The sequence below is a fragment of the Empidonax traillii genome, unplaced genomic scaffold, assembly GCF_003031625.1.
Source record: "Empidonax traillii isolate 1590-97213 ecotype Southwest subspecies unplaced genomic scaffold, ASM303162v1 scaffold157:size2224338, whole genome shotgun sequence".
Taxonomy (NCBI): domain Eukaryota; kingdom Metazoa; phylum Chordata; class Aves; order Passeriformes; family Tyrannidae; genus Empidonax; species Empidonax traillii.
This window is the reverse complement of record NW_020955350.1, coordinates 1042824-1057465: the sequence shown is the minus strand read 5'-3', so window position 1 is coordinate 1057465 and position 14642 is coordinate 1042824. Positions and strand designations below refer to the sequence as shown.

The window sequence follows — 14642 nt, the reverse complement described above, 5'->3', positions numbered from 1 at the left end:
ATATGAGAAAATACACATGTATACAGTTATCAATACATATGCTGGAAGGTAAAGAAATGTTCTTTATACACTTCCTGGCATTTTGATAACATTTAACACTTACCAACATTACATGTATGGAAATAAGCAGCAGCAAAAACCACTCCACAACTGAAATAGTTCAAAAACCATAAAATCATTTTGCCAATAAAGTTACTCGTACCTGGTGTGGATGGTCTCTCCAGCATATTCAAATGATGGTAAATAAAGGCTTGGCTGTCATGAACTGTGTCCATATCAATTTCCTCCTCTTCTTGAGAGTTTGAGAACTAAGATACCAGGAAAAAAAATAAGCAGATGCTAATAACTCATAAAAACATCACTAAATAGAACTTAAAGTATTTAATTTTTGAGGTAAACTGGGGGTGAGAGGGAAAGGAAGTGATATCTACCACTGCAAAGGAATAATAATTCAATAAAGTTAAAAAGGGTCAGTGAGTTTTCTTCTTTCTAATTTACTATGAAGCTGTGTGAACAAGAGCATTATCTGTCAACTTTAGTTCTATCCAGCCAATAAAGAATCTGATAGGAAATGATTTTGCCAAAGTAAGCGTAACAGCTGCTGTACACACATACACAGCATGTCTTTTGTTTGAGCACAGCTTCAAGGGAAGTCAGCAGACGCCACTGCTGTTATTCTGAACACCCTACATATTGTGCAAGTTGAATTTCCATTTCTTACTCTGATTTTGAGTTTGACTTTACTGTCTTCATTCTTCTCTAGTATTTGCCCTGGCTCCAATGGAGACCCGAGTGGCATATCAGCCTTCCTCTTCACCCCCTGCTGATGACCAGAAATGCTGGATGCTGTTTCCTTAATAAGATGATCATCCTCCTGAAGCAGCATTAAAAGACCAAAATTAGAAGATAGCAAGATCCATGTTTCAGAGATAGAGACCTGATAGCTGAAAAATCTTCTGAGTAAAATGGGTGATTTGAACAAAGTTTTCCCTGTAGTACTGGCAAAAAGTATTTTCTAAAACCCTGTATGGATTTGTGCCAACCACTCCTACAAACTAGTTTCTCTTTACTTCTATCCCTGCTCCCTCTGCATATCTAGCATTGGCATCTTTTCTGTTGCTTCTCACAATCATGGTACTGTTGGTGTGCAACAACATTTGCTGCCTCTGAATAGCCTTTCTATAAATCTGTGCCTCGTGGACTCTCCCTACGCCAAATCTCAGCTGAAAAACTATGACAGCCTCTGATCTACTCATGGGATTTAGCTAAATCTTCTTTTAGTTAGTTATAAAAGCTAACTCTTACTTTACTGAGTACAAATCATAATGTGTACTTATAGCTTTTTTTATTAATTTACAACAATATTTATCAAAAAGAATTATTTTGTAATTACTGCTTAGATTATAAAAAATATCAAGGTAAAAAAATATAAAAATAGGAGAGCCTACTAAGTTATAGATATAGTCATGGAAACAGGAGACAGGTATTCCAACAAGTCCAATACACAAAATATAGAAGGGAAAACAAAGTATCCACAGAAGCAAACACAATTAAAAGTTCACTACAACCTAGATAAAAGGCATATATATCATAGACTCTCAAAAGCATATACTCCTCCACTGAACTGCTTCTCCTCTATCCTACAAAGGGCACTTTAGGCCCACAAATCCTGAACAACTCAAATTCTATTTTATGGAGCAGGTAACTTTTAACATCCTCAGCAAATTCAGCGTCACAAGTCTATCAATACTGATTTTAACAAGTTTATGCTCTCAGATGATGATCACTTTAAAGAATCTAATAATTCTGATAAATTCTATCACCTGTTTATTCTTTTTTTCCCCCTCAAATACATATTTCCTTCTTTTCTTTGCTATTATTTAGGCCAATACACTGCTATGGTGAAACACTTTTGGATAAACTTTGTCTGATATGAGAGGGAGTCTTTGTTTGTGATTTTTGTTTTTACAAGAAAAATCAGTTCCCTGAATTTTGGGGGCATTAGAGTGAAAATAGTAAACTTAAAGTAAGGGGTAGGAGAATGGGGATGAGGCACAGGAGAAGATACGAGGGATGAAGTGTAAATTGAGGCTCATACTAGAGCTATATTCTACACTAGTCCAAGCCAGTACTGCTGCTAAAAGAAGCAGCCTCTTCCTCACACGGTTCTGTCCTGGGGTGCCACAAGCACTTTTATAACTACATGATGAACCAGACCAGGAACCTGAAATATCTGTTCATAAAAAGGTACTGCTCAACCAGATCCCCCCCCCGATCCAGCTCACTATGCAGCAACAACTACTATGCCAGTACAAAGCAGAGAACAGTATAGAAAAAGAAGAGTTAAGAGGAAATCCTTTGATTGTCTGGCTCCAAAAAAAGTTTGGGTGTTCACTGAACTGCAACCTAAAAATCTGCCAACAAAATGCCTCCTGCTATTTAATTCTAATGATTATGCCCAGCAAATTAGGACTTACTTCGTGCTCTGTAAATATGCAGGAGAGCTCTAATGATATCTGATTCTACCAGCATTTTCTCCCCCTGCTGGAAAGGGCCTGCGGGGTGCTGTTAATTAGTACTCTCAGTATACTTTTCAATAAAAACTATTTAGACATTAACTATGGGACTGATAAAGTAACAGTAAACCATCCCATTCAAAGGGGTGGAAAGAGTTCCAAACATGCTAATCACATGTTCACATTCTCTTTCAGGATCTATCCCTGAACAGTTTCAATCAAATGCAGTTTTTGAAACTGTTAATAAAAAATCACTCATTATTTCCATGTCTGTTGATTTTTTCCCCTCATAATTAAATATGTCCAACAAAAATACTCCATCTTGCAGCAGTGGCAGTTATTCTTAAGGAAAGAATGAACTTAATTGCTTATAAAATCTATTTTGCAACTGCACAATGTATTATGCGTTAGGACTGAATACTCCAGATCCAGAAAAATATCAAGTTGAATGTATGCCATGTTTCAGAAATTGTTACAAGTCCTTCAGAGCACAGTACTAAGCAGTCAGATTCAAATGTGTTCAATTTATTAAAGTTCCAACTTTCACATCTCTTAAAGTTGTTTAAAAAACTGTGTATCTATGTATTTTAAGATGTAATAAATTTACTGATAAAAGGTTTTGTTTTGGAAAATTGCATAACTTTCCTATAATAAATATTCCTGGTCTAATAAAAAAAGTTTTCATTACAGCATCAAACATTTCTGTGAAGCACTTCATGTCTCATAAGCAATACACAAAAAGTAAAGTCTTGTAAAGAACAGAAATGATGAAATTAGAAAAAAAAAAAAAAACAAGTAAAAAGCTTGTATATGCTATGCAAAAAAGTTTAAAAATGTCAAAAAAGCTGGTATATGCCAGCTTTTCAAGTGGACAGAATAAATATAAAAAGATATAAGATAAAAAGGCAGCTTAGGTAAAGCATGAGAAGCTTGAACACAGTACAAAATTAAATCAGCAACCAAAGCAAGGATGCAGCTTTGGTTGCTGATTGGGGGCAGCTGATGGGAAGTGGTGGTTTGTGCTTACGGTGTTCTGAAATCCTACTGACTGTCCATGATTGTTAGTACTATTCACAGGTTCCTGATTATTTGCAACTGATTCAGGGATAATCGTTGGATTAAGAACAGCCTTCTTTTCCTTCAGATTAAGAACAAGTCCAAGCTCTGGTAACGGTAAACAAGAAGGTCTGCTGAGGCCAAAAAGTGTGAAATAGAGGTCTACAGCACCACATCGTAATCTCCAGTCATGTGAAGTTCCTAAAATCCAAAAGAGATTGTTGTTAATACAGAGACACAATCTTCTGCTTTTCCATAAATAAAACAGTTTAAGTGATCTGGGGCTACCAAAGCATGACATTTTCTGTGCTTAAGATACACTTCATTATTCCTGCTTCTTGGCTCTAACTCACCTGCCACATCCTGTTTAAAAGGAAGGCTTTAAGTTGCTTGGGTTATAAGTTAGACATGTTTAGTAGAACAAGACTGGGAAAGTGCTATAATAACATGATGAAAAATAAAAGAAAAATAACCACACCCATAAGATTTTATTTTTCAAGTTGTGCTTTAAGTTTTTCAATTGGACAATTAAATAGAACATTTTATTACCAAACTGGCTTCTTGTATCAATGGCTTTGCTTGCATTTGCCTATGTATTCCATGAAATACTGCAGAGACTGTAAGCACGGCTGAGATCTACACCCTCTGGAAACTGCACTGATGGAGAAATGCAGAAGCACGTTTTTTGATATCACTACCATGTCATGTACTTCACTGGATACCCAGTATTTTAATTTGTATTTATACTGGAGACATGTATTCTTACTGCACAAAGCAATGCTTTGGAGTTATTTTATTATTTTCTACTGCAAAATGTGTACTGCTTTTATATCATCATACACAGATAGTCAAAGCATGTTTGGCACCAATCACAACAGAAGGACATGTAACATCTGGTGCAACGCTGCAAATACAGTGATTCTGGTGTTAACTCAGCCCAGTCCTAAGTGATTGCAAGTTTATTGAACATATTGTTCCCCAGGAGGAATTGAGCTATATCTGGTAAACAAGACACAGATGTGCCAACTGCCATGTTAATGTGGCTGTGTAAGACTTAGCACAAAATAAAATTACAAGATCTATCCCTGTAAATAGTAGTTTTATGAGGCTAAATAGTGTTTTGAGTAAGCTTAGCTTACCCTTACCAGTTACAAATTACCAGTTACACTTACTCAGTTACAAATGAGAGCAATTTGAATTGCTGGACATTTATAATACTGAAATACTCCCAGAGAATGACGCATTCACAAATATTAATTTAAAAACTACTGTAATATTTTAACAACAAATAGTTTGCTTAGTTTCTTTACTACATTTAAAATGACATGATGAATTCCCATTCAAAATCTCTTTCCTTCTCCAGTGGAACAGCTAAGCTTAAATCAAATTGGTTAATGAATTTCTTTGCAATCTTTGGCACTTGTGAGCATTATCAATTTAATGCAGATTAACATAGAAAAAAAGAAAAGATTACATATATCAACTAGAGTCTGCTTTCTATTGCGTGTGTTTATGTTAAATAAAAACAATTCAGGCTTCTAGAATCATGCAGCTTTAAACCTGGCTACTAACTTGTCACACATTAACAAGCTTTTTTTTTTCAAGGCACCCTGGAATGCTACAGTTATCCCTTACATAAAATAAATTGAAACATTACATCATCTTGAGGTACAGAAATTGAAGTGTTTAAAGCCCCATGACTCATAATAAGAAAGTATACCCTATCTGTTACTTGCAAAAAGAGGTAATGGTTGTAACACTGCACACACTCTTCTCTCACGAAAAAGCAAAAACAAACTCTCTGATGGGAACATCAAAATTGTTTATTTTCTGTGCCTGACACTTGGCAAATCCTATGAAACTGAACTGCTAGTAATCTCCCCACTTCACTCTCCCTGGAGTGTAGCTGTAAACTTTCAAACACTAAAAATAATGACACACAGAAAACAGAAAGCCTTCAAGGACATAAAAAAGCTATATAAATGTTTATGTGTAATCTATGTAGTAATGTGCCAGATGTTAAAGGTCAATTTGTCAGGACTGGATAGAACTGCTTCAGTAACAAAAAACAGGTCAATTGTAAAGATGCAAGCCTTTCTCTCATTAGGATATTTCCTAATTATACAAAGCAAATTGAGTCTTAGTTTACAGTGCATTTCTAAAAATCTCATTTAAATTATCTATACCAATGCTATCCTCTCGTGTTCTCTCAGAGTTTCGTAAAGGAGGACAAAGAGAGACTATCCAATCTAAAGCAAACTACATAGAAAAAGGTAACACAGACACTATTATTTCAGGAAACATTTGAACATCTGGTTAAAAGAATCATTCTGTGCAAAAGTACATCACACTACATCAGTAGACAAAAGAATGAAAAACAAGGTTTAGTACCCTGTGTCAATGAGAATGTTCTGGAAGTACATACGTAATATTCAACCTCTGAGACCAAAGTTTCACTTTCTAACTATTGAAACTAAGAGAGCTCTTGGCATATTCTGAAGCACGTCTTTAACACTTATTCCAAAAGACGTTACCATAAAAATCCAACACAACAAAACAACCAAAAAAACCCCAACCTGAATTCATCAGTTTCCAAAGCTGATCCACCAAAGCTTCATTACATAAAGGAGACTCCGTGTTCTTGGTAAAAGGTGGATTCTTAGTCAGCATATCCAAAATCTTATGCCTGAAAGAAGTAGAAAAAAAACAATTTTTATTAAAGCCAAAAGAAATACATTAAGAATATCAAGTCTGTTCAGTTTGAAAGATTCTCACAAACTTATTCAATTACAGGATTTCTTCCAAATTTTTAATCAATGTTTTATGCATTTAGCACTTCCTTCTGTCCACAATATGCACTGACACAGATTTACCATTAGCAATATAACTTAAAAATAAAAAGTAAGGTGCAAAGCAGCAGGATGTTATTAGACACAACTGTTAACAGTTGTAGGTTACAATATGCTCTTCTGTTTAGTAATGATCTTTTGTTGCACACTGACTTGGTAATTATAAAGAAGAGGCAACACTGGCAAATAAACTCCTTACATACTGACACCAAAGAATTTTTAAATATCTTTAAATAATTATGACTGATGCAAAATGGCAGGACCAAAACCAGTGAGTTGAACATTTTCCTGGAAAGAAACACTGCCACCTCTCAAGTTACACTGGTGTATAAAGATTCTTCACTTACCATGTTTGCTTACAATATTTACACACTGTGCTGAAAGTAGATACATTTTTCTCCACTTTCTTTCTTCAAAATTTGGCCTTGAAAACATTTAACAAATAATTCTTTGTTCCATTACTTATTATTTTAATGATTTTTCTCTGCACAGCCAGCTTTCCCCCTGCTGTCTTACACATTTGAAACAAAAAGACCCTTGCAGATATTTTTTTCCTTTTTCTATTAGAAGAGGCTAACATATTGTACTCAACTGAAAATTTTTAAACTCTTCTTTAAAAGAATATAAATTAAATTCAGTCTCCTTCCTAGACTGAAGCTAAACTTCCTCTAGTGAGTCTAATTGTATTTACTTTCATTATTTATCTTTGAAACTCAGTACTTTAATGTTGGTCATAAGAAAGTGTTGGGGAACAACAATTATTACGAACCTTGGCATTCACAGGTTTATAACAAACATGCTAAAATATTCAATCACTTGCATGAAAACAAAGTTGAAGCAGCCAATACTAGAAATTACACCATATTTTCACATGATCCTTTCACCCCATCTACAGTCTAACAATTGCTTTACACCCCTTGCTGTCCAAATATTGTGTGCACTATGTCTCAACCTCTGTCCTTTCTAAATATCATAAAGTCTTTTTTGCCATATGCAACATCAGACTTATACACTTTATTTATGATGATGAAATAACATCTAAATTCAGACTTCTGCCTTCAGGGTAGTACATAAAAGACAAAAATAATATAATGCAGAGTAAGAATAGAGTATACTAATTTTTGAGATAGGAACTGTTGAAACATCAAAATGCATTTCAATTAACATAAAACAACAAGAAGAAAAAATGGTGTTTTAGAAGTCTTAAGTTAAGCATCTGATCTATTCTAGTGATTCCAGGCCAAGAATTTATTTAGTAGTTTCAGCATTAGTAAAAATACTGGCTCTTTATTAACTCACTAACCTTATGTAGGGTACAGGATCATTCTGAACCATAGTAAGCAGCCACTGTAATTCTTCATAGCTCCTATCAACTGCAAAGCAAAATAAAATAAAATGCCTATAAATATATATATAAACTAGAAGGATTTTGATCAAGACAATCATGAGTTCCTAAGTTAGCACACAAACAGTTTGAATCATTGCAACCGAAGAGGAATTTCATTTATTATAGTGCAAATTCAAAGTAAGAAGTGGTTTAGTCTACACTGAAATAGAAACATTTATGAAATTCCTACGTGACTAAATTGTTCAATAACAACCAAGTTGACTATTTGCATAAGCATTGATTGGCAAAATCAGAGTAAAGGATCATCTTGACATTATGTGCTTCCTAAAAGGAACACATTCAAATAACCTTTGAACAATCAGAAGTATAATTTTTTTCTGTAGGGAATAAGGAATATACAATTCGCATACACAGAAATCTCTGAAAGGTTATTGTCTTTAAATAGGAGAGAAGGAGGTATACAACAGGGCACGTACAGAACTACAATCATACTCTCTTTACCAGCCTTCATTAGTTTTTTAAATCAGTATACCTTGCAACTAAAATGGATTTTGAAACCTATCAGCACATGCTTCTAGAAAATTGCTGCTTGACACCGTTGGAAACAAAGTCAGCCTGTTAGTTTAAAATGTAAGTTACATCACAAAATTCCTTTGATTATTGGAATAATATTGCAAAATAGGAAACAACATGGGATATCATCACTGATCACACAAAACAATGAAAGAATGTTCATCTTTTTCTCAGGTGCCTGACTGTAAGATTTTTACAACAGTATTCTCTTCTCATGTCTTCAAAACAATAAAGAGGGTGTATTAATCATTACTGTATAAGCAGGTCCAAGAACATTTCTGTTGCTTTCCATTTTGTGGTCCTAACAATGTATTTCTTTCTTCCCCTAGTCTACTGTATTTTTAGTTCTAAATATCTCAGTTCAACTTTCCACCCTGATTTCGGTCAGTTTGCAGTCAATGATTTTTAAATGTAACTTCTTTGGTCCAACCAATTCTAATACCTATTATTCTTTTGTTATTTCACTAGGGTAAGTTGCTTTGAACACAAGAAGCATTTATTTATAACGTAAGAATCAGCACTTTAATTCTATTACAAGTTTTAAAAATACTTTGGACAACTAGAACATAAGATCTCTTCCTGGGCTGGGAGAAGGCACCTCCACTGTAATATTGCTCAGAAGTTGACTGAAGAGTCTTGTGCAGGCCATTTGCAAGTCAGCACCGCTCTTCCTACAGTCCAACCCAAACAAGACCGGTTACATTGGTGAGGCACCCATAAGCCTTGTTTAGAGGCAGGAAGTATTAGCTCACACCATGCACCATTTAGAGCATAGCTACGCAGTTTTGGATGATGCCAGGGCAAATTTGCAGCCATACAGACCAGAACTTCAACCTCAGATTTGCCTTAAACCTCGGAGACATCTCTGAAAAGGTATGCCTAGAAGGCATTTTAAGGGATTAGTGACTGCCTGTGCTCAGCTCCAGGCACAGCTGCTTTTTCTGGCTTGGGACAGAAGGCAGCTAGAACTCTGCATGCAAAAGTTGTTTTGCATGTAACAAAACCAATACTGTATTACTACGCAGCAAAGAATTGCAACATGGCAAACAGTCACAATCACTAGCAAATTGCAATTCCTTTAACTGATAACATAAAGTTTTATTGACTAGAAAATGAGAAGTCTGGGAGATGTATCCCTTAGGCTTAGAGTACTGGATTACAAAACCGGGAAGCATCATACTTTTGTGATTAAAGAATAAAATATCTTTTGCATTTTAAACTTGTTTCTACTTGAAATAAAGTAAGTCTTCCCTGCTATTTGCCTTATAGCGTAAACTAGGGCTGCTAGGCTTCCAAAGCTTTGCTGCTAATGCATTTAACCTGTTCTTCAAATTTATACAGGAACTATGAAACAATTTGGAGAGCAATGACAAATTAAACCTGACCTTGGGCAGAAAAAATCTTATTAGCCTGGAGAGCCATACACCAGCCTGCTTTGGAAGAGACCTCAGAAGATCCTCTGTTCAAACCTTTCATGGGACAGGAACCCTAGATGAGATTATCTAGCACTCTGTCCAAGTGCATCTTGAAAACCTCCAGTGATGGGGACTTCACCACATCCCAGGGGAGGTTGTGCCCCTGACTGATTGTTGTCACTGTAAAAAATTTTTTTCTTACATCAAGATGAAACCTCTCTTGATGCAACTTTTACTTGTTAATCCTTCCCATTTTCCGTGTGGAGGAGAGACAGACACTCCATCCACTTTGTAGCTGCCCTTTAAGTACTGGAGTATTGTGATGAAGTCCCCCTGAGCCTTCTCCAGGAAGGAAAGACCTAATTCCTTCAGTCTTTCCTCACAGAGCAGGTTCTCCAGCCCTGTGATCCACCTTCATGGCCCCTCTATGGACAGTCCCCAGCCTGCTCACAACTTTCTTGCATTGTGGGGACACAGCTATACACACTACCCTAGTACAGACTGAGTACTTGAGGGGGATGGTCACATCTCTGTCTCTGCTAGTACTGCCCCTGCAGATGCAGCCCAGGGTCTGCTCTGCTGCAGCAGCACACTGCTGACTCGGGGTCAGGTTGTTGTCCAGCAGGACCCCCAGGTCCCTTTCAGAGATGCTGCTCCCCAGGCACACAGATCACGGCCTGCTCTGGGCTCTTTGCTATGTTGTCCCAGGTGCAGGACCCTGTACTTTTTAAACTTCACACAGTTCTTGCTCGCCTGCTCTTCCAGCCCGTCCACGTCTCTCTGTAAGATGTCTCTCCCTTCTCACGTGTCCTCTTCATCACCCGCTTTGGTATCATCAACAAAAACTTGGTGAAGCTGCTTTGAATGTTGCTGTCCATGTAATTTCTGAAGATGTTCCCTGAGGCACTTGTGACAGGCTGCCAGCCTCAGTAAAAACCACTGATCACCATTCTCTGAGTGTGGCCCAAAACATGATTTCCTCCCCATTGCACTGACCACCCATCCTGCCTGTAGCTTGGCAGTCTGTCTAGGAGAAGACTGTGGGAAAAGAAAGATGTGTAGGTTTTCACACTTCTGGTGGATGTAGAAACAAGGGATTGCTTTCCGAAATAAAAATCCTCTTGAGATTTTTTTCAATTACAAGAGATGGTGTATCAGTTCTCAATTACAGCAGAGCATCTCTGAGATGTTAAACTTTAACATTCATGAGATTTGATAGTGGGTATTTATTTAGAATAGTTTTTTGTTATCTCTTTTAAACATGCAACTGCTTTGTTCTATACAAATAACTATTAGTCACATAACTCTCAGAAGTTAACTTTAAAAAGTGAATAAACCCTGTTCACTTCAAGCCAGTTTAGATCAACTGTTCAAGCCCTTATATGCTGCCTCAAGCATTTTACAAAGTTACCATGTCTCAAAAAACCCTCACTATTAACAGCAAAGAAAACAACTTACTCAGTTCCATGGAGAAATTATTTCTTTTCAAGTAACTTAAAAAAGGCAGTGCTATTCCTACCCTGAGAGTTCCACCCAGAAAACACAGACTTTCCTTTTTATGGAAATTACAAAATCTGTCATCTTCCTTTACTAGAACTGTTAAAAGCAAGCTTTGGCACAAGCAACAGACATTTGACAACTGCGGGTTTGCATCCAGTATGAACTGGAAACCAGGTAACTGGGAACAATGAGACTCAGATCTCTTGGCAATAGATGGCCAGTCATTTCTCCCTCCAAAGTCAGGTTTAGGGCTCTGCAAGACAAGCACTGCTAACTTCTCTATGGCTACTGTGTTCAGTGCTGGAAGACTGTAACTGAGAAATGACAGTGATGACCAGCTAGACAGCAGGCTGTGTGGTGAACTGTAGTGACTTCATAGCAGATATTTGTATCTGCTACCTCTGCATCAGAGAAAAGGCTGCTGGCAAGGGGCAGGGCAGTTAGGTACAGAAGTATTCTGGTCTATCATTTTCAGCTCTCACAGTGAGTTAAGTTCTGCTCAACCACTGATTTCTTCAAGTAATCTTTCTACTACTTTTTACCATTCAAGTTTTAGCTTTCTGTAGAATATTTCAAACATCTTACCCCCTTATCTTGCTTATACACCACCCCATTTGATCAGCTGTTTTAAAGATGTATTACTTTGTAGTACACTTCTTACCCAAGCCAGTTATTAAATATAAATATGATTCAAAAAAGGTCAAGAATTTAATGGGAAAACATTATTTCTATCAGTTTGTTTTTCCAAAGGGTGGAATGAAGTAGTGAGGAGACTATTCTAAAGCAAAAGAGCTGATGAGTAAGCTTTCCATTCTCCAGCAATCTTTCCGCTAACACTGTATGAAGGGAAGAATAAAGCAAGTAGTCTAACAGAGAGATGCATAACACCAGCACAGTTCTGAATTCTAGCTGTGTATCACTCACAGGGTCACCAAACGGTCTGTTATGCAGTGGGTTATGGATACAGAATGCCTGGATACCATTGGATCTGTCTTGTAATCTGTCTTGATTACAGGACAGAGCCTGGAAGCTCTGCGCAGACCCACAGAGCTCAGTGCAGACCCTCCCTTAAGTTATCAGCTTTTCTGTATGACAGCCTGGTTTTAGTCTCTAAGTGTACTCCTGAATTCCACCAGATGTGTTCACTCAAAGACTCCAATTGCCTTAAAACCTCCCACTGCCTATCTAGCTTGAGAAGTCTTTGGATAGAATGACAGGAGTAATTTCAAAGTAATAGAGTCCTTAAAAAAAAGGAGAAAACAATTACTCATGCAACAAGCAAAGGTAACTCTCCATTACTCAGAAGACAAAATAAAACCATGAAATCTGACACAGATTAATTAGAAATCTGAATTCACCAGTCTGGTCTCAGAGGAAGAACTGAAATATTTGACCACTTTGATAGGGATAAACCTTCTAACACAAGAAGTGTTACAAATCTGCTGAACAAAGACTAACCCCAAATAAATGGAAAGGACAATATAATACTAAATTAACTTTATGAAATGCAAATAATAAAAAATCTGCCAGGATTGGGTTTCAACTGCAACAAGAATTTAAGAAACTACCCAGGGTTTTGTTTCATGGACTTGCAGCAGTCAACCAAGATAAAGGCAATATTAAAAGAATGTAAATATCTCACAAACATAAGCCATGTATAAGGAATGGCAAAGCAGAATCAGCCAGAAAATCACTATAATAATCTAAGTTTCTAAAATTTATAACTGAAAGATGCACGCAGAAAGCAAAATAATGTTAGCAAGAAGGTGAAGCAAAACCAAGAACTTTGCCTAGCCATTATGGCTGAGATCAATTGAATCAAAGTCACTGAAAATGAAGTTTTTTAAAAAAATTACCAAATCCCCTTACCAGGACCCATTGTGCCATCCACTCATTCTTTCAAAACTGAGGTATCTGATTCAATTTGCAAAACACTAAAAAACAACGCTCAGCACATCTTCATAAAACTTGTATTTGCTAGGACAAAGCATTAACAGAAATTGCAGCTTCTTATCAATATACCTGACATCACACAAGCTCTTCTGAAAGACAGTATTTAAACGTGATATTCATGAGGTAAGCATTACATTTGTCCGAGAATTGTTACAAAGTGCCAAAACACGTGGAAGAAAGTACCTTTTGTGTAATCAACAACAGCCTCCAGTGCTGCTATTCGGACATCGACGAAGTGCCCGTATTCCGCATATGACTTGAAGAGAGCAGGGTCACTGGGGACGTGACCGTTCTTCTGAAGCACTCGGATAGCTTTTAAACAGCTAGATGTGGTAAAAACAGAAAATAAACAACAGGTTTATGGATTACCAGCCCAGAAAAATAAAACTACTTTCTCGAAATGGAGTACTGCAATTTTCCCAGAATTATGTTATCCACGTTAACATGTTACAACATTAACACACAGCTCTTATTACCTCGCACAAACAAAATTCTCTGCCATGCCAAATTCATTGTTTAGTTTCAGTAGAGCTGCACTAACTCAGAGAAAACACAGCTCAGATGATGTTGTGTTCTCTACAGTTTTTGTAAAGGCTACACTTTACAAAACTTTATAAATGCTCTTCTTAAAGAGGCCTAGGTATGATCAACTTGTGACTGTTATTAAAAGGCTACACTGACAGAAATGAATGTTGAAAAGTAAAGCAATCGAGACAAATTTGCACTATCAGCTTTTGAAAATTGGAAAGAATTTGACATTTAATATTAGGACATACAAGCTAAAATCTCAAAAGCTAACTACATAAGGGTACATAAATCCCAAGAAAATCAGCATCACTAAACCATACCTGACTGTAATGGTATGCCTGTAACTGGGAAGGAGCTTCTCCATATTTAGGAAACGGGTAATTTCCTCAAGAATAAGTCGCACATCAGGATTTAAGTTATCCAACGTTCGAACTTCGTTGTTCACACTGACTGCAGGAGTCACAGAGTTGGCTAGGGCATCAATGAGCTCAGCACGGTAGTAGTTGTCTGAAAACTAGACAAAAACAACACTTAATACATGCAAATATAACAATATATATTCTTTCAAAGCTAAGAGATGCCTAAGCCCACTTCTAGAACAAGATCTTAAAACAAAACCCATGTGAGAAACTGCACAAGAAAGCAAAACAGAAATGAAATCGTTCTGAAAATGGATTTGAGAGTGATTGAGCAAGCAGACATACTAGTAATCTTTAATCTTCACTCTGCAATAAAAGCATATTAATTTTAATACATTGCTTTATAAAAGTGGAAAGATCAGGCATTGAAAATCTTCCAGATAAGGACAATAAAAACCATTATTTCAAATGTGAGCATCTAAACCTACTCGTCTATTTCTGTACTTAGTACAAAGGTAAATGGGTGCTTAGCACCTCAGAAAATC

General features: G+C 36.6%; 1 protein-coding gene across 2 annotated transcripts in view; it reads right to left on the bottom strand.

Annotated features, from left to right (window-relative positions):
• The window catches only part of TAF2 (TATA-box binding protein associated factor 2), a 63885-nt gene that overhangs the window by 10303 nt on the left and 38940 nt on the right, over positions 1-14642 (bottom strand). Inside the window, exons 19-25 of one of the 2 annotated variants that reach the window (XM_027884901.1) lie at positions 14059-14252; positions 13394-13533; positions 7725-7794; positions 6149-6258; positions 3544-3773; positions 722-874; positions 203-308 (exon numbers count right to left, since the gene is read on the bottom strand). In XM_027884901.1, coding sequence (XP_027740702.1) covers positions 203-308; positions 722-874; positions 3544-3773; positions 6149-6258; positions 7725-7794; positions 13394-13533; positions 14059-14252 — 1003 coding nt within the window. The remainder of the gene's footprint in view (positions 1-202; positions 309-721; positions 875-3543; positions 3774-6148; positions 6259-7724; positions 7795-13393; positions 13534-14058; positions 14253-14642) is intronic. The other variant, XM_027884902.1, reaches the window with a different exon arrangement.